This window comes from Grampus griseus, assembly GCF_964374135.1.
Source record: "Grampus griseus genome assembly, chromosome: 16".
Classification (NCBI taxonomy): Eukaryota; Metazoa; Chordata; class Mammalia; order Artiodactyla; family Delphinidae; genus Grampus; species Grampus griseus.
In genome coordinates, this window is record NC_139010.1 from 46,878,533 (window position 1) to 46,903,381 (window position 24,849).

At 39.6% G+C, this 24,849-nt stretch overlaps 1 protein-coding gene across 4 annotated transcripts in view; it reads right to left on the reverse strand.

Annotated features, from left to right (window-relative positions):
- The window catches only part of PRKG1 (protein kinase cGMP-dependent 1), a gene marked incomplete at its 5' end in the record, with an annotated part of 1,185,104 nt that overhangs the window by 410,905 nt on the left and 749,350 nt on the right, over positions 1-24,849 (reverse strand). For all 4 annotated transcript variants that reach the window (XR_014297858.1, XM_082673091.1, XM_082673088.1 and 1 more), the window contains one exon: positions 14,621-14,726. Coding sequence is in view for 3 of the 4 variants with exons in the window: in XM_082673091.1 (XP_082529217.1) it covers positions 14,621-14,726 (106 nt within the window). The remainder of the gene's footprint in view (positions 1-14,620; positions 14,727-24,849) is intronic.

Consider the following 24,849-nt stretch of genomic DNA (forward strand, 5'->3'; position numbering starts at 1 on the left):
TGGAGATCACCTTCCTCCCCACAAACACATCAGAAGTACATCCACATGTGGAACAACTCCTACAGAACAACTACTGAACGCTGGCAGAAGACCTCAGACCTCCCAAAAGGCAAGAAAACTCCCCACGTACCTGGGTAGGGCAAAAGAAAAAAAGAAGAAACAGAGACAAAAGACTAGGGACGGGACCTGTACCAGTGGGAGGGAGCTGTGAAGGAGGAAAGGGTTCCACACACTAGAAGCCCCTTCGCGGGCAGAGACTGTGGGTGGCAGAGCAGGGGAGCTTCGGAGCCACGGAGGAGAGCACAGCCATAGGGGTACGGGGGGAAAAGCGGAGTGATTTCCGCACAGAGCATCGGTGCCGACCACCACTCAGCGGCCCGAGAGGCTTGTCTGCTCCCCTGCCAGGGTGGGCGGGGCTGGGAGCTGAGGCTCGGGCTTCAGGCGGATCCCAGAGAGAGGACGGCGCTTGGGTACGTGAACAGACCTAAAGGGGGCTAACGCGCCACAGCTAGCCGGGAGGGAGTCCGGGGAAGAAGTCCGGAGCTGCCAAAGAGGCAAGAGACTTTTTCTTGCCTCTTTGTTTCCTGGTGCGCGAGGAGAGGGGATTAAGAGCGCTGCTTAAAGGAGCTCCAGAGACAGGCGTGAGCCGCGTCTATCAGCACGGTCCCCAGATACGGGCATGAGATGCTAAGGCTGCTGCCACAGCCACCAAGAAGCTTGTGTGCGAGCTATCCACACAGGTCACTCTCCACACTTCCCCTCCCAGGAGCCTGTGCAGCCCGTCACTGCCAGGGTCCCGGGATCTGGGGCCAACTTCCCCGGGAGAATGCACGGCGCACCTCAGGCTGGTGCGACGTCAAGCGGGCCTCTGCCACCACAGGCTCACCCCGCATCCATACCCCTCCCTCCCCCCGGCCTCAGTGAGCCAGAGCCCCCAGATCAGCTGCTCCTTTAACCCCTGTCCCATCCTGATTGCCACAGCAATCAGAGAAGAAGAAGAAACAAATGGAATCCAAATTGGAAAAGAAGAAGTAAAGCTGTCACTGTTTTCAGATGACATGATACTATACATAAAGAATCCTAAAGATGCTACTAGAAAACTATTAGAGCTAATCAATGAATTTGGTAAAGTAGCAGGATACAAAATTAATGCACAGAAATCTCTTGCATTCTTATACACTAATGATGAAAAATCTGAAAGTGAAATTAAGAAAACACTTCCATTTACCACTGCAATGAAAAGAATAAAATATCTAGGAATAAACCTACCTAAAGAGACAAAAGACCTGTATGCAGAAAATTGTAAGACACTGATGAAAGAAATTAAAGATGATACAAATAGATGGAGAGATATACCATGTTCTTGGATTGAAAGAATCAACACTCTGAAAATGACTCTACTACCCAAAGCAATCTACAGATTCAATGCAATCCCTATCAAACTACCACTGGCATTTTTCACAGAACTAGGACAAAAAAATTCACAATTTGTATGGAAACACAAAAGACCCTGACTAGCCAAAGCAATCTTAAGAAAAACGGAGCTGGAGGAATCAGGCTCCCTGACTTCAGACTATACTACAAAGCTACAGTCATCAAGACAGTATGGTACTGGCACAAAAACAGAAATATAGATCAGTGGAACAGGATAGAAAGCCCAGAGATAAACCCACACACATATGGTCACCTTACCTTTGATAAAGGAGGCAAGAATATACAATGGAGAAAAGACAGCCTCTTCAATAAGTGGTGCTGGGAAAACTGGACAGGTACATGTAAAAGAATGAAATTAGAACACTCCCTAACACCATACACAAAAACTCAAAATGGATTAAAGACCTAAATGTAAGCCCAGACACCATCAAACTCTTAGAGGAAAACATAGGCAGAACACTCTATGACATAAATCACAGCAAGATCCTTTTTGACCCACCTCCTAGAGAAATGGAAATAAAAACAAACAAATGGGACCTAATGAAACTTAAAAGCTTTTGCACAGCAAAGTAAACCATATGCAAGACGAAAAGACAGCTCTCAGAATAGAAGAAAATATTTGCAAATGAAGCAACTGACAAAGGATTAATCTCCAAAACATACAAGCAACTCATGCAGCTCAATATCAAAAAAACAAACAACCCAATCTAAAAGAGGGCAGAAGATCTAAACAGACATTTCTACAAAGAAGATATACAGATTGCCGACAAACACATGAAAAAATGCTCAACATCATTAATCAGAGAAATGCAAATCAAAACTACAATGAGATATCATCTCACGCTGGTCAAAATGGCCATCATCAAAAAATCTACAAACAATAAATGCTGGAGAGAGTGTGGAGAAAAGGGAACCCTGTTGCACTGTTGGTAGGAATGTAAATTGATACAGCCACTATGGAGAACAGTATGGAGCTTCCTTAAAAAACTAAAAATACAACTACCATACGACACAGCAATTCCACTACTGTGCATATACTGAGAAAACCATAATTCAAAAAAGAGTCATGTACCACAATGTTCATTGCAGCTCTATTTTCAATAGCCAGGACATGGAAGCAACCTAAGTGTCCATCGACTGTAGAATGGATAAAGAAGATGTGGCACATATATATAATGGAATATTACTCAGCCATAAAAGGGAATGAAACTGAGTTATTTGTAGTGAGGCGAATGGACCTAGAGACTGTCATACAGAGTGAAGTAAGTCAGAAAGAGAAAAACAAATACTGTATGCTAATACTTATATATGGAATCTAAAAAAAAATAAAATGGTCAGAAGAACCTAGGGGCAAGACGGGAATAAAGATGCAGACCTACTAGAGAATGGACTTGAGGATATGGGGAGGGGGAAGGGTAAGCTGGGACAAAATGAGAGACTGGCATGGACATATATACACTACCAAACGTAAAATAGATAGCTAGTGAGAAGCAGCCGTATAGCACAGGGAGATCAGCTTGGTGCTTTGTGACCACCTAGAGGGGTGGGATAGGGAGGGTGGGAGGGAGGGAGATGCAGGAGGTAAGAGATATGGGGACATATGTATATGTATAACTGATGCACTTTGTTATAAAGCAGAAACTAACATACCACTGTAAAGCAATTATACTCTAATAAAGATGTTAAAAAAAGAATATTAGTGATAGAAAAATTCTCTTTTCTAAAAAGCTTGTTTTTTTTTTTTTTTTTTTACTCAAACAGGATCTCTCGTCTTATTAGAGAGCTTCAAATTGAAGTAAAAATAGTTTAGTGCTAGAGAGCCTAATTAACTAGCCATTAGAATTCTGAGAATCAGAGTTTAAGTCATCAAGAGAGACGACTGAGGGCTTCCCTGGTGGCGCAGTGGTTGAGAGTCCGCCTGCCGATGCAGGGGACACGGGTTCGTGCCCTGGTCCGGGAAGATCCCTAAATGCCGCAGAGCAGCTAGGCCCATGAGCCATGGCCGCTGAGCCTGCGCTCTCCAACAGGAGAGGCCACAACAGTGAGAGGCCCGCGTACCGTCAAAAAAAAAAAAAAACAAGAGTGAAGACTGAGTGAACTGTCATTAGGGAGACAATACATCCTTAAACTAAACCTCACTTGGGCTAATTCTATACATCCAATATAGAATTCTTCATTTTGCCAGGTGGCCCTATCATTACTACTAAATACTTAGCACACTCTTCACCTTTTGTATTAAGTGTCTAAAAGTACTTAAAATATGAATTTAATATTTTTAACATAGCAGAATATATTGATTTTAATCCACCCTTTTGATCACATGTTGTTTGTACCAAAACTTTACCCGTAAGAAGCTACTGACTGCTTCTACATCTGAATGCATTTATTTATTGAGGGAAAAAGATGAGGAGGAGGAGGAGAGGAAGAATAGGAGAAAGGTGGGAAGCAAAGAAGAAAGGGAAGAGGAAGAAAAGGAAGGAGGAAGGGAAGGAGGAAGGAAGGTTGGCTTAACGCCATTTAGAATAATATTCACTAACTTTACTAAAAGACCAGTCAATAACTTCTTGCTGGTTAGGGTTCAGCTACTTTGCAGACTTATCTTTTGGATAGTCTTATAGTATCTTTTCAGATTTTTATCCAGGCGATATTGGAACATAGATTAACAATAACAACAAAAATCTCTCATTCCCTGTAACTCCCCTGTCTCTAACACCAGGACATAATTTCAGCAAACAATGCTACTTCTAAGTATACAGAGTTCAGAGTGCATATGAGCCAAAGAGAGATGAAATTTGTAAGAATTCAGAATTCTCTGCAACTAAAGTCCTTGAAGTTTAATATGTTCCTTGTATTGCCTTAAATCTTGGCCTTGTCTGTGTTAAATTTACTCATGGATTTAATTTCTTTCAAAAAATAAAACAAACAAAACCATCCTCTGAGGCAACTTTAATTTATCTGTTTGCACAACAGACCAGAGGACTTAAGGAGTTTTTTTCCAAACATGGAATGCAATGTTTACCCATTGGACCCCATCCAGTCAACGGAGAAAACAGAATTTCTTCAAAAGTACTGAATAATTTTAAACCCTATGTATTTATAGAATAACTGAAGTTACACTGCTTAATTGGAATCCTAGGCTGACATAAATATTCTATCATTTGTTGTATACATACAAATTTTAAAATACTATGCTTATCAGGAGATTTCAAAGAAAAAATATCCTCTCCCCTCTGGTTTTAAATAACTCTTCAAAACCTCACAATTGATGCTTCCTTGGTGGTGCAGTGGTTGAGAATCTGCCTGCTAATTCAGGGGACACGGGTTCGAGTCCTGGTCTGGGAAGATCCCACATGCCGCAGAGCAACTAGGCCCGTGAGCCACAACTACTGAGCCTGCGCGTCTGGAGCCTGTGCTCCACAACAAGAGGGGCCGCGATAGTGAGAGACCCGCGCACCGGGATGAAGAGTGGCCCCCACTTGCCACAACTAGAGAAAGCCCTCGCACAGAAACGAAGACCCAACACAGCCCTAAATAAATAAATTAATTAATTAAGAAAGAAAAGTAAATCCTATTAAAAAAAAACCTCACGATTCCTTTCATATATGGATAGATGATTACACACAAATTAATGTTAGAAAGTTTTTTCAATGGTTGAAATGCATCAAGAAATGAATTTCCAAATAAATTTTGTCATTATTTATCCTTGTGACTTTTTTTAATATGTTCACCAATTGGCACTTTTCTTCTATATATAAAAAAATAATAAATACTCATCTATTGATCTCCTGACATTATCCATTTTCAGGAAGTTGGCCTGATGTGATCAAGAGAACAAGGACTTTGGGACCGGGTCTGGTTTTGAATCCAGCTGTGTGATGCTGGGAAAGCTTGTCATTTCCATAACTCCAGTTGCCTCCTCAATGAAGTGGGAATAACGCCAACTCCCTCAAAGAATCCCGTCAAAGGTACGTGAGATAATGTGTATAAAGTAGCAGGTGCGGGCTGTTTTGTTCTTGTTTCCTCCCTTGTCTCCTTCACTGCTCTGAAAACTCTGTGGGGGAGTGATCAGAACCCAGCCCGTCTTTCTGTTACCAGACACCATGCCAGCTGCTGCCTCTCATGGCTTCCTATTCCAGTGCACTTTCCCTACACCCGAGGCAAAGCAGAAAAGCAGGACTGTCTGGTTTGGAGATACCCTTTCTGCTTAACAGCCAGATTCTAAGCTTAAGAGGTCACCTCGGTAAAGTCATATTGGTAAATAAATTGTGAATAACTTTATTCCAAGCCAAAAAAAAAAACCACACACACACACACACACACCCTAGAAACAGAAACTATGAGTCATATTTCTCCTTATTCAGGCTTTTTCTAAACAAACTGATGTACTCTCCTCTTCCCAGGACAGATAAAACGTACAAGCTGAGACACGTACTTTGTCTAAATCACCCGGATGTTTACTTTGTCCCTCAACAGAGTTTCCTCATCCACACTCCAGATTCTCAGATGTCTCTCCAGCTGTGGGGAAGTAGATTTCTACATCTAGTGGAGAAATCTAGGTTGCTGGGATCCAAGGAGCTCCCCGTTCTTAGTTTCCCTAAAAGCTCATGGATTCCTTCTGAACTTGTTCATTACAGAACAATTCTCCTGATGGAAAACAACTCCGTCCCAGATGCACCAATCATTGGCATATAAAACATTTTAAAAAGATAGGACGGTAAGCAGGCTCAGCATGAAATATACAGAAATGAAATAAGCCTCTAATATAGTATTGTAAATCAACTATACTTCAATAAAAAATACAGAAGCCTCACTACAGAAATGATTTATAAGGATCAAAACTACAGCAATAAAATGAAGGAATATTAAACTGCTTTATCACACGGCTTTAGTTTTTTAAACCCCAGTGTTGAGAAACTATCCTAGGAACATGATGGAGGAAAGTCAGCCTACAATCCCCAAAGGGACACATCCTTTCAAGCTTAGCCTCAGGACGAGCAGCATAATGAATCAATGTACTAAGTCCCTTAGTTGGGGCCTTGTCTTCCTCAGAGCCAAACAGTACTTGTCTGTATAAGACTCATTACTTGACTTAAATGGACAATTTTAGCCACAAATACCATAAATCAGATGTCTTATTAATCATTTGCAAGAATTAGAAGGAATTCACACATGTGGAGGTGAGTATGCCTATATGTAAACATTGCAGATGAATAATTTTAATCACCATATCATTATGCAAATATCAGATTACATGCTCTTTTTAAAAAGGATCAATATGGAGACACTTGTGCAAATGCTAGATGACAACATGAAATTAATGGCCACTTACATTTATCTGCTCCTGTGTCACCTTTAATGAGAATGGATCTGCTACCATGAAATGGGCTGTAAGCAGGCCAACTTGAAAATGGTGTGAGACAGTACCTCTTTATTCGTCACATCATTTGCCGTCAAAACTATGCCAGCTTTGCAGAGCTTAATTCTAATGCGGGTTTCACAATCTTCTAGAAAAGCTCTATTAAAGCTCAAAGCTTAAGAGCTTAAAAGGTCTGTCACTTATCCTTTGAAAAATTTTTAAAAAGGTCCAAAATCCCTAAAACTATTTTCATATGCACCTTCTTTTGCCATCTCTCCCCGTAAAATCTAGGGAAAGTGGGATCGTGATTTTGCTTTTCCACAAATGTGATCTCAACAAGTTGATTAGACTATATTGTTGTCCCTTACATAATTTGTGCCCAAAAAGTAGCATCATGATTTCTTCAGACTAAAGTGTACCAAAGATACTCCATCAATAAACATCCAAATAGTGCAATTCCTTAAAGAAGTTCACAAAACTCAGCTTAACTAAGCAAGGACAGGTCCCGCCTAAAGACCACCATCTGTGCTTGAAGAGCTCCAGGCAGGAGGGTAGAAAGGAGCTTCAAGCCACAAACACTTTCCTCTGATGCCAAAAGACAGTGACCCTTAGTTCTTGGTTATTTAATATCCATGTTAGTAATAATGGTGCCTTCTGACATACAGGTGGTGGATTTCCAAATATCACTGAGCCTAAGCAATTCTAAGACATCATCACTTTTATTTATCATCATTTAAAGTGACAGCTCTTATGCTATTACAGAGTATTTATTTCTAAGAACATACCCTCAGGGGTGGGAGGAAGGAAAAAATTACTGAGGTTTGGGGAAAGGGCAATATTAGAGAAAAAATTACAGTAAATGGGAAGAAACCCAGATACACCAAGGACAAAGTCAGTGGAACTTTATTTAACTCTTAGGCCTCAGTTTTCTCATCTGTAAAATGTAAATGTTAGTACTTACTTTAAAGAGTTTTCTTGAGGATTAAATAAGTTAATACATCTAAAGTGTTTTGAACATTGCTTAGCACACACTCAGTAACTGCTCATATTATCGTATTTTGTTTATTCCTAATTATAATCCTTCATTGTGGGAGGGTACCCTATTTTTGGTTGTAGAAACTGAGAGTCTGTTTAAAGAAACTCGCCTAAGATTACATACCTATAAGATGCTGAATCCAAAATTTAAACAAATACTCTTTTCATAACAAGTCACACAAACATTTAAAATATTTGAAATATATTTTCTACCTTCATCTTATATCCTAGATCAGTGATTCCCAAGAGCGGTCCCCAGACCAAAAGCATGAGCATCACCTGAGAACTTGTTAAAAATGTAAATTTGCAGACCCCACCCCACATCTGTCATTCAAAACTGACATTACAAGGGCAGCTGTAAGCAGTTACTTTCTCTTCCTATGGACAATATAGCAATCTTAGCAGGAGTATTAAAACATATCCTAGAGGAATTGTGAAACACTGGAACGTGTGTTTAGTCAAGATCGTGTTGAGTTATACGCTGGAGGTTTTGAACAAAAGACAGTTGAATTTCAGCTTTACCTGAGGGCAGAGAGCTGGATCAGTATATAGTTGACCCTGGAACAGCAGGGATTTGATCTGCATGGGTCCACTTTCATGAAAATGTTTTCCACAGTAAACACTAGAGCGCCTCATGATCCATGGTTGGTTGAATCTGAGGATGTGGAATGGCAGATACGGAGGAACCATGGATACAGAGGGCTGACTATAAGTTATATTCGGATTTTTGAGTGCATGGGGGTTGGTGCCCCTAACCTGCACATTGTTCAAGGGTTAACCGTACCACCAATTGTCCATGTGACTTTGGGCAACTCCCACAACCAATCTAGGCCTCGGCTCTCTCATTAGTGAAATGAGCAACCTCTCATATCCCTTACAAGTTTGTATTCTACTCAAAGAACTCTAAATCTCTCCCTATGTTTTTATAAATATGATAAACAATAAAAATCTGAGAAACAAGGTGACCTGTTGGATTGAGTTATAAGAAAATGAAATTTGGGGGGTTTTTAAACTGGATCAGAGAAGGAAAAACTTGCAAGGCATTTAAAAATGTCATTACCCCAGGCCGAAAGTAAAAATATAGAGTACAGAAAAAAGCCTATATAATATCAAACTAATAATCTAAGTATGTTACCTTTGTGGAGAGGCAAAAAGAAAATACCACTAACCCAGCCTCATGTTAAGTTCACTACAGTGAGGAGCTTCATTAGAAGCTGTGAATGAACTGTGAACTTGAGTCCAGGTATGGGAGAATACTCAGACTGGGAATTCAGAAGCCTGAGTTCTAAGTTCTGTTTCTAACTGAATGTGAACTTATTTTGGCCTCTGAGACTCAATTCCTTCACCTATAAAATGCGCACAGAGACGAAACTATATCTTGTCTTAGATGTTTCTAAAACTAAAATTTAATCATTATTGATGTATCAGACCAGACATGAAGATGCATCATTATGTAGGCTAGGCCGCTGCTAGTGACAGGTGTGGTCAAAACTACCAGATGAGAGAAATGTAAAGCAATTAAAGAGACATTTCAGGAAGGTTGGTCTGGGATATAGACTGAAGTCATAGAGTCAACCCCAAATGAAATTATCCACATAGTGAAGGTCATTCTGATATCCAAAGGATAGCATGAAGTTTCTAGAACAAAGTCATATTGCTTTTTTTTTTAAAGGAATCACTTACTTTTCTAATATGCATATGTAAGTAACATTTAATTATATGTTAGATGTATACACAAGTATTACTGTTTTAGAGAATAATGGGGGATAACAAACTAGATTTGGGCTTACTCCCTAGGAATGGACATACGGAATAAGGAACATTTACACAGCATCAAAATGTACACCAGGGCTCTCAATGAGAAAACTGGGGCAGAAGGATTAATCAGCAGAGTAGTCCTATGATTTGCCAAAGGCCCACTCCTCATCTGGACACCTTGTATGTGGATGCTGCTACGGCCCTCATAGGGAGCCATTAGCTTTGGGCTTTGTTATAAATTAGCTTCCAGGGATCTGATCAGAGATCCCTGAAGAAGACCCACTCTCCTGCCCAAAGAGGGCCAAACCACGTGACTGCTAGTTTTAACACTGAAAACTGGGCTTCCCTGGTGGCGCAGTGGTTGAGAGTCTGCCTGCGATGCAGGGGACACGGGTTCATGCCCCGGTCCGGGAAGATCCCACATGCCGTGGAGCGGTTGGGCCCGTGAGCCATGGCCACTGGGCCTGTGCGTCCGGAGCCTGTGCTCCGCAACGGGAGAGGCCACAACAGTGAGAGGCCCGCGTACCACAAAAACAGAAGAAAACAAAAACAAATAAAAACCCAAAACTGAAAACTACCTTAATGGTTGGAGAGTCAGCTGAGAATCAAATAGGTAAAGAACTTCAAAATCCCTAAACTTTAAAATGCTATTTATTGAAAATACAACATGAAACTTGGTGGCTAATACTATTAATTTCTCTTTCAACCTAAGGAAGGTAAATCAGAAATCTGTAATTGTTTGAGACCAGATTCCTTTTTCTGCCATAATGGCACACCATTTCCAGAGTGCTACACCATAGATCACCCTAGAAAATGCATCCATTCAAAGGGAGAGGAGTCTCTTAGGAGGATCTCCATTGCGAGGGAACACAGCATATAAGGAAATGAAGGCTCACCAGGGGACTAGAGTAAAGAGGGAATGAGAAGACAAGGAAGGAGAAGATGGAGAGTGAGATGAACCTAGGGAGGTCAGCAGTAGCCAGAGGAAGCAGGGCTTTGACGACAGTGCCAAAGACGTACTTTATCTTAGGAGTGAGTAGTAGTCATGGAAAGGTTTTATGCAGAATGATGATGCGAGCATATCTGCCTTACCAAAAGATTCCTTAGTGGATCAAGAAAAGGTTTTTTTGTGGGTCGACAGGCTTGATTGAGTAGCTTAAATTCCAAACAGTCCCTGCTGTGTCTCTGATTTGTCAGGGAGGCATTAAGATAAATAGAGGTTCAGCAGCATCATAGTTCGGGGCCAACAGAAAACCCAGTTCCTTCAAGCATATCCCAGTGGTCACACAACTGCATTCTAATGCTCCTCCGGCTATAGATGTCTGTGCCAACAGTAGCACAGAGAATATGCTCAGAAAAAAAGCAACACAAATTAACTCTGGCAGTTAACTCTAGCAGTTATTTTTCAGAATCCATCTGCAAAACAACAGCATTTTTCAGTAGCCAAAGAAGATAGAAAATGCATCTCACAAAATCGCTACTGGACCTATAGCAATCGTACCTTGCTTAGCAGCACTGCCCCTTGAATATTTTTTGGTTTTGCTATGCTTGCATAGGAACATGTGTTTACATCAGGGAATGTGAAATTTAAGCACAAAAGAGAAACAACTAAATAGGATTAAAGACCAGAATCATGGTCTGATGTGGCGTTTAATAGCAAAGAGGAGGCCAGACCACATGACTGGTGGTTACAAAATGAGTAAACACACTGGAATGAAAAAAACCGACTTTGATGAGAAAAATCCTTGCATTTGGTCTGTGCATTTACATGTCTGATGTGTCCCCTCCTTTTCTCACCCTCCAAATTTACTGCTTATTTAGAAAAGTGAAGTGTGGTATGGGGAGATGAGCAGTGATACAGAATCACTCCTCTTTTAGCCTGTCCCTGCCCTTGAAAGTCCTCCATTAGGAAGGCATTCCAATGTACCAGAGACCCTCACTGTGAAGAATTCTGATGATTTCTAATACCATCTGCTAGAGTTTTAATTTTTCTGATTGTGTCACATTGCTTAAATCCTTAACAAACTATGAAGAATATGTATCTATAGTAGAAAAATTCAGATGAAAGTTTTTAGCAAGCATATTAGAGAAAAACACCCCGCCACGCGCATACACACAAGCGCACGTGCACACACACAGGCTGCTACAGAGGATTTAAGTATTAAGTCTATGTTTTTATGATAAAGTAAGTCTTTCTAAACATGAAACCATAAAGTAAAAAGTTGGCTGACTTAACTATATAAACTTTTAAAGCTTTTACATAATGTAAGAGTGGGAAGCAGAATTTAAAAATCAACAATAAACGGAAATAAAAAATTCTGAAGTTATGGTAGAAAAGTTTAATTTTGGTCATCTTAGTTTTTGACAAGATCTACATTTCCTTGGGGAATATTATGTCATTCCAACAGCCTTGCAAAATAAATGGCAGAAAGTATTAACCTGGGAAAGTGAAGGAGGAATGATTACTCACTCTTAGTTTCACAAGTATAATAGCACAGGGCCCAAGATTAGAAGATCACTATACTTGGTTTCATACTATGCCACCAGTGTCTTGAAATTTTTCACAATTTTTGCAAAAGGAGTCCTGAATTTTATTTTCCAGTGGGCACTTCAAATTACGTACTCATCCCACACTTACTGTCCTGTAAATTGCCTGTCTACAAAGTGGTAAGCTGTGTGCCAAAGAAGAATACCAAGATGCTTAAGAAATAGCTCTAGTCCCGAAAAGTCTGTAGTTTAAAAGTAGAGATAAGTTTAGCAGTGAGATTATAATAAAGTAGAAAATAACACACATGGTAGAAATGAAGCTCCAGAGAAGAGAGAGATTGCTTCCCAGTAGAACCATCAGTATCTGTGGAAAGGGCAGCTTTTAGTTGAATATAAAAAGACGAGAGAGACTTAAACATTGACAGTGGGGGAAAAGGCAACAGAGGCAGTGTGCTATATAAAAGCACAAGGTCTGCTTGGGCACATGGAATCATTTGGTTTGCCTGGGGCGAGAAGAAATCTGGCTGAAAAAGCAGGCAGCCATTGGCTGTGGGAGGACCTTGAATACCCAGCTAATGATGCTGTAACTAATTCAACAGGAACTATGAGCATTGTAGAAAGAGAACCAGCTGGTCACAGTAATAATTTAGGAAGATTAAAGCTGGCCCCAGGCAACAGTGGTCATTTGTCACCTTTCTGGACTCCCAGCCCACTACTATATACACAAATGATGTGGACCTGATGTTTTACAGAGTGGCCAGATGAAGAGTGACATCAAAGTCAGTGCCTGTCTCTTTTAGTAAATCAGTTAAACTCCACTTGCTCTAAGCTGACCAACAAGAAATGTTTACGCAATCTAAGAGAACCAACTTTTATTGTTTAAGGTTTGAATTGTCAAAATAGATGATAAATTTGGGCATCTCTGAGAATACAAAAATAAAAGTATATCCAGGATCAATTACACACACACACACACACACAGAGACATCTACAATTTCCTGAAATTGTGCCTCTAATAAAGAGTTTTTGTTGGAGCCATGAAAGACAGCATTGGCACTCATTCCATTTCCTTATGAAAACTAACTTATGGAAGCTGAAACCAGCACCATAAATACCCAGCTCTTAGGTATGTGAGACAAATAGTTAACTCTGTCCCACAGACAAGCATTTCACTGATTACCAATTGGGATCTTTCTCTGTCAGGGCTGCATCACAAGAAATCAGTAACTTGTACTTTAATAAAGGCTTAAAAATGAACATTCACTCTTATCTCTGTCTCCATTCACATACACACATCTATGTATCAGCACACATATCAACATATATATACATATATAACATACACAGATGGCACCTGAATAATTTAATTTCCTCGCAAACTATACTTATCTTCAAACAGAAGAAATTCACATTTCCACTTCTGTTTCATTCAATCACCTTTAGTAAAAAAACCAACACCTTAACAATAGAGTAATTTTTTAATAGGTCTCACCTGATGTCATATTTGAATTTTTATTGTCCTTTTACCAGGAATAAAGAAAAAATTATGTGGAAATAAAAAATGTAATCAGAAACAATAAGTTAACCAAGAGAAATACCCAAGTAAGGAACAGCAAAATTGCCTTTAAGAAAATTCAAGAGATATCCATTAAGATTTTTCTATCACTGACACAAGATATGATTTTTTGACTCCATTTAAACAATTTCTTCACCAAAAATATAAAATAAAAAGGCCAGTTTAACATTCTAGCTCTCAAAAATGAACTCTTAATTGGTGTTGCACTCCCATTTAGCTCACATACTCTGTACATCACTATTTAGTGATGGTTCTGTTCCAAAAGAAAAATTATACAAAATAACTTTTTCAAAAAAAGTCAAAGTTGTCAATATTCTTTTTAATGATAATATATACTCTTTAAAATAAAATAAGCCTAGAGACAAATGAATTTCAGTGACTATCAGTATATTCCTAAGAAACGAAAGCTGGCGTTTTTTTCCAATTCCTATGGTATACTGAGTTATTATCATAATATATAATATCAGGAAAAGAAAAGCTTTTGATACCTCAGAACTGCAACATAAAATGAATTTAATTTGGGAAATTAAATTCAGGATTAAAGGATAATAAACTTCTTCTTGGAACTTTCATCTTAGTCATCTGATCTTTAATATAGAACCTCACACAGAGATGATTCAGTCTTATACTGTGGGTTGCTTTAGAAGAGGTAAATATATTAATTGATCAACAGTTAGAGATGGACTCAATATCCTTTTTGTTGTCATTGTTCCTGCAAATGCTCACTTGCTTCTCTCCTCTATGCTGCTCTCCTCTATGAGAGGATGTTGGATGAAACTCTGAAGTTCTGACTTAACCACCTATCATGAAATTTGGCAGCAGAAACAGAAAGAAGCCAGTGCAAAGTCTTGTACTTCCACAAATTTGTAGGCTAATAAGACTGAGATAAAGGCAAAAAGTGTTTCCCGGGCTGAGTTTCAGAGGAAGGTTGAAAAGACAATAAAACACTCTCAGGAGAAAAGAAAGCATCCTACCTTCTTAAAAATTCCATATACTCGGTATGCTTGATGAGTCCTGTCCTCATCATTATTGTTTGAAAACATTGTCGATCAATGGCCCAGAGTTTCACATTTACAAGAGCTGCAGAAGAAGAAAAAAAAAAAATAGGAAAAAAATTAAAGAATTTCAACAGTGAATTATAATGTGCAAAAGCAAGGAGTTACTCAGTGGAATAAAAGTGATTAACCTTGGTTTAAAGCTAATATCATAATGCTATCCTATTTAGTTAAGAAGTATTCTTGCAGACAAAATGTAGTTCATAATTTTCAATACTAGTATTAATGTCTATAAGGAAGATTCCTGTTGCTCTTAGGTCCTTAAGGGATGAGACGGTCTAAGAACACATTGAAAGTATTTAGTAATTTCAAGACTATATACAAAGGAAATCGGAAGAAGAATAAGAGACGTTCACAAAAAATAACACTCCCTGGTAAGTAACCAGAATGGGGTTAATGACTCACATGATTGATCATATTTTAATTTTTAAAAATATAGGTGAAAATTTAGTTTTCAGGTTTAGGGGTTAACTTAATAGAATAGAAATGATAATTACAATTAAATTGTAACCTGTGCCCAAAGTTACTCTATGAAGTTATCAATAAATTAGCTATGTTTGTTTAATTTTAATTTCTCTCACATACCACTGTCTTTGACAATGAATAATTAAGTATTGAAACTGAATACCACAGAAGAGATCACTATTCGATCTATTAAGCACATGACTAAAGGACAAGTTTTAGAAAGACAGATGTTATAGCGTAAGAGAACAAAATATTAAGATAAACTAGGGTTTTAAAAGAGTACACTAAAAATGTTGGTAATGGAATCTGTGTGGTGGGTATTCAAGAAGCATGTTTTACTATGCTCTCTATTTGTATGTTTGCAAATTTTCATAATAGAAATATTTTAAGTTACCACATGAGCTACAAAAAGACAATTCATATATAGTACCCATGGAGTATGGGGTAGAGAAGGGCTGTGCAGGGGTTTGAGCAGGACCAGTGAATGGGGCTGAGGTATAGTCTAGTGATCCAAACACAAAAATGGACGAATGCAGTTCTCTCTTCTTCGGTTCTCAGACTAAGCCCAGTGAATGCAATAGATCAAGATTTGGGCATAAGAGAGAGAAGAAAATGCCCGAGTAATCAGGCCATGTATGTGCCTTGCAGGAGGATGCTAGAAGTAATCCACAGAGGAACAGATGAAAAAGATGACAAAAGGAATATTGCACTCTAGAGCAAACCTTTATCTTTGAACTTTACCTAATTTTTCCTTGCAAAATTGTTTGAAGCTAAAAAAGAAAACATGACTTCTCCCTTGGCCAGCTCTTTACTGGAGAACAAAGATGGTCAGTTAAGCAGAAAAAGAACAAAGCAGCAAGGACCGGCGTGTGCATGGCTCCATTCCAAATAGCCTTCAAAAATCAACCTTCAGCAGAAAACAATGCTCATCTCACAGGTATTCTCCAGTCACATTCTAGTTCCTCTGTTGAATCCAGGCTGCTTTCCAGGACACCTGTTTACTTGAGACGAACCATAGAACTGGATGATATAGCCATGAAGGACTGAGAAAATCAGGACAAGATTTAAAAGAAGTAGACCCTTAAAAATGAAACGGGACTTCCCTGGTGGTGCAGTGGTTAAGAATCCGCCTGCCAATGCAGGGGACACGGGTTCAATCCCTGGTGCAGGAAGATCCCACATGCCATGTAGAAACTAAGCCTGTGTGCCACAACTACTGAGCCTGTGCTCTAGAGCCTGTGAGCTACAACTACTGAGCCCACATGCCACAACTACTGAAGCCTGTGCGCCTAGAGCCCGTGCTCCACAACAAGAGAAGCCATAACAATGAGAAGCCACCACAATGAGAAGCCTGTGCACCTCAACGAAGAGTAGCCCCCGCTTGCTGCAACTAGAGAAAGCCGCAACAAAGACCCAATGCAGCCAAAAATAAATAAATAAAATAAATAAATTTATTTTAAAAAAGTGATAGGAGTTGAACGAGGAGAGAGACACAAAGGGTAATCAAGTGGGGAAAGTACATAAACAAGAGCACAGCTGGAAGTGAGTTTGGGCTGTGGGAGTCCAGTCAGGGATAAAACAGACTGCAGTGGTTGAGATTTCTATAAGGTTGCTACACAATTTGAGAGTAGGTTGATGCAGGGCCCTGGAAGCCAGGCAAGGCATAGGAAGCAAGGATTAATTTGATGAACAACAGAAAGCTACCAGAGATCTTAAAAAGACAAAACAAAACAAAGAACCACAATTTTAAAGGATATAACATGGGGATATCAAAAAAAATTAAATGCTTACTAGAAAAAAAAGTATTTTCTATATTCATCATTTTTAATGGTTCCCAGGTGTTTCCAGTATAGACACTCCTCCTTCCAAAGGACCAATTAGGATATGCCAACAAATTTTATTTTAAAAATACCAACAATAGTTGTATTATACATATTTTTTAAATGCACAAAGGCATGATTAAAAGCATAATGTCAAGGTGAAATAAAGCATATATACATTTTAAGGTTTTGCCCCGCAGAAAGACATCACAGTGCATACTCCTGGTAACAGTATATAAAAGCTTCTATTACAATCTCAAAAATCGAAAGATATCATAGTGATAGCTGAGAAAGACTAATCTAGGAGGGACGCACTGGATTCAGAAACACCGGAGTCAAGCAGAACACAGACCAACACTGGCGCTATCAAAGTAACACTTTTTGTACAAACCATAGGGCACAGTAGTTAATATGATAAAAGCTCAGTGTGAGGAAAACTATTCCGATACACTGTGCGCACAGGTTCAGACAAGGAGTAAGGAGTGCCAGGCAGAGGCCACAGTAATTCAGGAGTGAAGTGAGGAGGGTCTTAGTGAATAAGGCAACAATGGGAGTAACAGCAGAGGCCTGGCAGGTGTGTGTGTGTGTGTGTGCGCGTGCACGTGTGTGTGTGTGTGTGTGCACTAAGTTACCTGCAGCACTATTAGTCTGAGCTCACACTTCAAGGCCAGGCTCCATCCCTTGTCTCTCCTGATAAACAACCTTTTTGTCTTACAACTATAGCTTTTTCTGTGTCATTTACTGGCATTTTGCACATGTTACCAACACGGTCAATTATCTCTATGTCTATATTACATTACCTCAAATAAGTTTGTACTACATTCCCTCTGAGAAAAGTCCCTGTCTTGTTTCCTCTAACTTCCCCCAACTCAAGAAACTTTTTATTTGATAAACACTGGGTATAATTGTTAATTAATGTAATTTGTGTACATGAAGTTCACCTGCAGAAAATATATATGCCTAGTCAGACTCTAGGGTTACATTAAAATGTCTAAACGGAATTTATTAGCTATCATAATTCATGTGTAGAAAAACGATCTCTGAAATTAAGTTCACAGAATTCAGTATTTTTGTTTTATCTTGATTTCAATAGCCCATGTAAATGGAATGTCTGAGTAAAACTGTGTTCGATATTTTGCATGATAATCAATATGGCTTAATGAAACTTCAAGTTTGTCCATGACCTTGGGCAAGGTGCCAACACCTTTTCTGTATGCTGCCAATATGCATATTAGTCAAGTCAGCATTTTACAGGTGGGCAAGCATGACTAATAATCACCTTGTAATGTTGTCACAAGTATGGTTATATTGGAGTCGTGATTAACATCTTGCTTCTTAAACAGCCTGCTAGAGTATATGTCTGTTGCTTCCATAACTTAGAGAACGTTCAAAAAAATCCATTTACCTTTGATATTAAAGTGGTATATTAATCTCTGTAGGGGATAAGCACTTCACAAATAAAATTCCTGTGATTTTCAAAATGATTACTGTTGTTGAACACATAAGTCTGAAGAGTGTAAAGCAGAAAAAGGGTTGGGAAGGGATTTTCCTTTTTGTTCAAGTATGTATCTAAAATTCGCTATTGGAAACATTTATCATTTTTTCAGGTTAAGGCCAGATTGAACTCTGTGGAAAAGATACAAGTTACCATTACTCTGGGATCTCTAAGTGTATGAGTACATTAAGAATACCTTCACTGTAGGCAAAAGTTGACCTTCATTTAGGGGACACCAAGATTATAGAAGAATGAGCCATAAAATGGTGCTAGACTATGAAACCACAAATCTGGGTTTGGCTTAAATTCTCCTACTGGGGAATTCATCTGCTGCCCAAGTTGAATTTTGGAAGAATACCGAGAAAGCATGTGTAGGTATAGAGCACTTATAGACTCAAGTAAGTATTCTGCCCATATTTATTTTACTCCAATCTAGTTGACACTGTTCTATATATAAGGGACAGAAAACAAGGTGATGATTCTTGCCCTCAAGAAACTTGCAACCCAGTACAGAGGCCGACAAACTATCGTCCTTGCCAAATCTGACCTGTGGTCAGTTGCTTTCCTCACTTAGGAAATTCCAAGGATTTTAGGATCTCTGTGCCAGAAAAGAGATGAAGACCAATACACACTTCTTATTCTCCCTCCTCCTTCCCACCACGCACACACGTAGAAAAGGCCGCTTGAGGACATAATCAGGAAGAGGGTCCTCACCAAGAACTCCACCATACTGGCACCCTGATGCTGAACCTTAAGCCTCCAACACTCTGAGAAATAAATGTTCGTTGTTTAAGCCAACCAGTCTATGGTATTTGTTACAGGAATTTGAATGGAGACACCTGGGATCCATGGAGCCCCAAGCAGTCTGTGGATGAAACACAAAGGATTTGTGAATGTGAGGTGGGACATCTTTATTTTCACTACCCTGTTACTGAAATTTAGCATTTCTTCCATACGCATAGGCAACAACCCACAGTAAGTGGTTCGTCAGCAATAGAAACCATGGCTATTTTTATATCATCCTACATTTGCTGCAGATATCTTAAATATCATTTACCTTCATCATTATTTTGAACTTATGGTAGCTACTAGAGCTCTAGATCTCATGTTTAATGTGTTATTTTATCACAATTATTAAATGTTTTATCATTGTATCTCAACATAAATGGTTCTTTGTAATCCTGTGTATTTTTTATGCTTTTATAAACATTCTTAGATGAATCCATACGCTTCAGAGTAACAAACAGGTCCACGGCATCCTTAAGATTAAGAGCCCCTGCTCTAAGTATCCTGGAGAAAGGATTACCTCAGGGAAGGAGACAGGAAGAGTGGTAAGGGAAGAGGTAATACTTTAGCTGGTCTGCATCCATAGGGACATAAAAATTACTAAGTAATTATGGTTTACTTATTAACAAACAGCCACTTCCCTAAGTTCCCTGACTATTCCCAGCCCTCTGCCCAGGACTCCCAAGGATTTCCTCAGCTCAGCAAATAAAGGGTTAACACTGAGCCCCGCATATCAATATTCATATAATTTCTTGGCATGCTTCTCTTGTGCCTGGGATGGCACAAAGTAGAGCTCATCAGGTATTTTCTAAATTGCATTTTGTGTGTATGTCAAACATTCTGTCCAAATAAAATCTCTATTCTTGTACTTCATTGGAAAAATTACTCTAGACCTTCATAATCTCTATTAGAAAAGGATGAGTTTTCAATTTGAGCTTTTCCAAGTGTCTTTCCCTAGCAGCAAAACACTGAGTTTTCTGACAAGGATTCCAGAGTGACCTATTCTTCCCCAAGTCGGCCCGTTTTCCAGGGAACATTCTCAGATAGTAGGTAGGTCTCATCTCACAGCTTCTGCTGATCTAATCTGTGTGTGAATGAGCTAGAAGCTTTGGACGGCTTGATGTGGGTGGAAGAACAAGACAGGTGTCATTAGCTTGTTCTCCTACTTCACCTTCAACATTAAAAGAGCTCCAACTCATACCATAAGGTACTTTACTATATGCTCCAGGAACTCCAGAAACTTTATTTTTACACCCCACCTCACCCCCCATTTTCTTGAAGCTTGAATCATCTGTGATAACTCAGATACTTAGTGCTACAGAATCGGCTTACAAAAGACGTTTAGGGGGTCCATGAAGCCCACAATTGCTTCCCATCATTATTAAGGCATATGTTTGCCTAAAGCCAAATTCCAACTGCTGGAATGTTGAGACAAATGCTTCATAATTAGAAAAGGCCATTTGCTGTTTACAGTGCATCCGGAGAGCATCGATATCTCCACTGTGCAGACTGCGTCACTGTTAGTATGGGGGTTATATTTTAAACTTTCTTGCCTAGAAAAGTTCTCTCTTTAATGATATATATTCTATGAAGATGGTAGATTGTCAAGGTGGACATTGCAGGACTTCGCTGGTGGAGCAGTGGTTGAGAATCTGCCTGCCAACGCAGGGGACATGGGTTTGATCCCTGGTCCGGGAAGATCCCACAGGCCGCAGAGCAACTAAGCTCGTGTACCACAACTACTGAGCCCGTGTGCCTAGAGCCCATGCTCCACAACAAGAGAAGCCACCGCAATGAGAAACCCGCACACCGCAACGAAGAGTAGCCCTTGCTTGCCGCAACTAGAGAAAGCCCGTGTGAAGCAACGGAGACCCAACACAGCCAAAAATAAAGATAAAATAAAGTTGGACATTGCAGATATGAATAATCATTATTATAAGCTTAACAGTAGAAAAATCACTTATCAGTATTGTCATGATGTGCATGTATTTAAAAGGAGTTGGTACAGTGGGCTGCCCTTTAAGGAAGCCAAAAGGATTGATAGTTTCTCTAAATTCTGCTCAACTTCATACTTTGAACAATGTAACTGGTAAGACCAAGTGCTAGCTTTCTGAAGATATTAAAACATTAACATGATGATTTTAAAATTTAAATTCACTCTCAAATGTTAAAAATACTGAAAGGGCCAAATAGGTGGTAATTTATTTTTGTACAGGTACACAAATAACAACGAGCATTATTTTGGTACCATTATTCAACATTTACTATACAACATAAGAACTTTGTCTGTTATATCTATTTATCCTATAATAATCCTACGAGATATTCTTGTCCCCTTCCTATAAATATGGAAACTCAGTCTCAGAGAAGCTAAGTTGCTGCCCAGGTCACACATATAATAATTCTAAGATTCAGTTTCATTCTGACTCCAAAGCCTGGTTCTTTTTCTCTTGCATGCTTCTGAAATTGGGCTAAGGATATCTGCTTTCCTCACCCTCTTTCTCTGACCCACTTCACCACCCTACTCATCATCACTGAATATCACAGGAGCAAAAGGAATAGGAATGTGACTTCCACAACGGAGGTGGTGAAGATTTCTTGAAATTAAAACAGAAGCTTGGGCTGCAAGTTTTACCTAAGGTTTAAAAGCCATGGGAGACTTCAAAAGTATTTTGTACCTGAGGCAGGTTCCTCGTGACCATCTTCTACCCCACCTCTCCCTCTCCTGGCTCTCAGCACCATGGCATGCCTAGCACACCCCTCTTCCTAACCTCCAGAGTTACCAGGAGCTACCTTCTGTCTTTAGTGGCCTTCAGTGACAAAGCTCAAGAAGCATTGTGCTTCATTCCACAGGCTCCAGTTTTAATGCAGGGGGAGTCCCAGTGGTGTCAAAAAGTCATCTTTAAAAGTTATAGTCATGTGAGCCATCCTGAGGCCAGCCGACAGCAGCCACCAAGGGCAGCAGAGACAAATATATGTGAGGGCCAAGTGTACCAGAGCAAACTCCACTCATGCAGAACTCTAACCACATCTCCCTTCTTGCTGGCCAAAGCCCATAAACACCCAAAACTAAGTGCTAATTAGTAACAGGGACTGGGGATGCAAAACCTGGCCATGGAAGCAGGGACTTCCCAGGTGTCAGTCTTTCTCCTGGCACTCCTTGTTAAGACAATAAAGTGTGCTGTTGTAAACACCTATTAAACCAAAGTGCAATTATTTAGAAACCTGTAGACACCTAGTTCTATGTAAATCTGGTAGTGGGGGCTGGTGGTTGGAGGGAGGGGTATAAAAATGAATAGAGAGAGATAAAGAAGCAAAGGAATCAACCTCAGGTCATCTGAAACAACCCTGACATGAAGGAAAATGTCAAGTATATCAGGAAAAAGAGCAGGAAGAAAGGGGGAATGAGCCTCTAGGAAGTAAGTGGCTTTCTCTCTAACTTAGATACAAATTAGGGACCAAGAGTGAAAGAAGGAGCCAAAAGACCCCCAGATAACAGTCGTGAAGACCAAAGTGCTCTGAGTTGTCTAGTGAAGAAAAGATTACATAATCACTTTGAGCTACTGACAGAGAAACACAGTTAAGAAAGTGATAAACTACTCCAATCAGTCCTACAAGACTGATCTTCCTAAAGTACTATTCTAATCCTGTTACTCTACCCACAAAATATTCAGTGGCTCCCTACTGCCAATAAATAAAGCAACACCTCTCCATCCTTGCATTTAATCCATATTCAGTTTAAAGTACCTTTCAAAATTCATCTCTCACAATCCTCTACACAGACCTTTTATTTTATCAAATGATTCTACTGTCAGGTTTCTAAATCCACACTTCCGTTCTCTGCCTTCAGGTCTTTGCTCCAATTATTTTCTTCTACTCATGACAATCCTAGTAGCCCTTCAAGACCCAGGGGCTTCCCTGGTGGCACAGTGGTTGAGAGTCCGCCTGCCGATGCAGTGGACACGGGTTCGTGCCCTGGTCCAGGAAGATCCCACATGCTGTGGAGCGGCTGGGCCCGTGAGCCATGGCCGCTGAGCCTGCGCGTCCGGAGCCTGTGCTCTGCAACGGGAGAGGCCAAAGACCCAGTTTAAAAGCCACTCTCTCCATGAAGACTTTCCCGTTCACCCCAGCTAGAATTTCTCTATTTTTTTCCTACAACCTTCTGATTTTGCCTCCTTTGTGGTTTTTTATCACTCTGACTTGCTTCGTAGTTATTCATGTACCTCAATCATATCAGTACCATACATGGTCTACTATGAGTACTGTGATACCTCACAGGATTCAACAAATGTTTTAGGGTAAATAAGTGACTAGGTTACACGGGGAAAACAATCTGCGAAAAAGAAGAAACAGGATATTCACTCTGGATAAGAGAAAGCGAAAACTCAGTAACTGTCCTAAAAGATTTGATGGCTTTATTAGACTTTAATTTAATGAAACTGTTTATAGTAGCATTAAGGGCTAGCCTGAAATCAAAAGTTGGGAGACATTACAAACATTCTTCAGACATTTGAGAACTTACTACGTGCCCAGAACTGTATTAGGCACTGGTGATACAAAGATAAATAACATACATACCTTGTTCTCAAGTACCTCCTTGCTGCTGAACGCTAACTTTCCTTACTTTTCCTGTTTACATATTCACTTCTTTATTATACCACCTTATGCTAATTAGTCTTAATTATTCCACCTCAAGCAAAATTTGAATCAATCCACTCCATAATGTTTCTGGTGGATTAAGAAGTAATTCCTTCCTACTTGTCAAGGACAGAACTAAGCCAGTAATTAGAACTGACAGGATTGGTGATTAAGACTGATGTAAAGACAAAAGGAATGCAGCAATGGCTAAATCTTGTCCTAAGAAACTTCCCATCACAGGAAATGCTCCAGTAGACCACCTAGTAAAATAGTGGAGAAAGACTTCCTATATCAGATGGAAAATTGAATTGGATCACCTCAAAGGAGTAACTGAACCACAAGATTTTATACTAGGTAAGAGATCAATGCAGAGAGAAGTGAGTCATAGATCTACATGAATGAATACATAATGATAGTTATTTTGAGGTAACATACTCCTGTAAGGGGCATTGTACACAGGATGATGGTTTCGTTACAGGCCTATGTGAGAGTCAAATGTCTAGAAAAAAGGTGATGTCATTTGTTAATGTTAAGGAAAAGGCATCTCAGTCAATGCTTTATGCACAAATTGAAAGGCTCAGGAATACAAAAGACATAAAGGCATGAGACAGCATGCTACAGCATGAAAGCCAGTGATCTGGCCTGTGTATCTTCCCTGTAACCACACAGGAGCTGTGTGGCCTTGGGCAAGTAATTTAAGCTTTCATCAGTCTATTTTAGGAAACCGAGATAATAAAGTATGCCTCATGAAATTCTTCTCAGATACAAATGAAATGACTCATCGTAAATATTCAGCATGATACCTGGCATCTCAAATCTTCTTCACTCAAGGATGTCCTTTAATGATGTTTCCACCTTATAAACACAGAGAAAACAAACACTAACCTGTGGGCTAACGGCAATGAATTGAGTTAAAAAAAATACCCAACCAACCAAACAAAAAA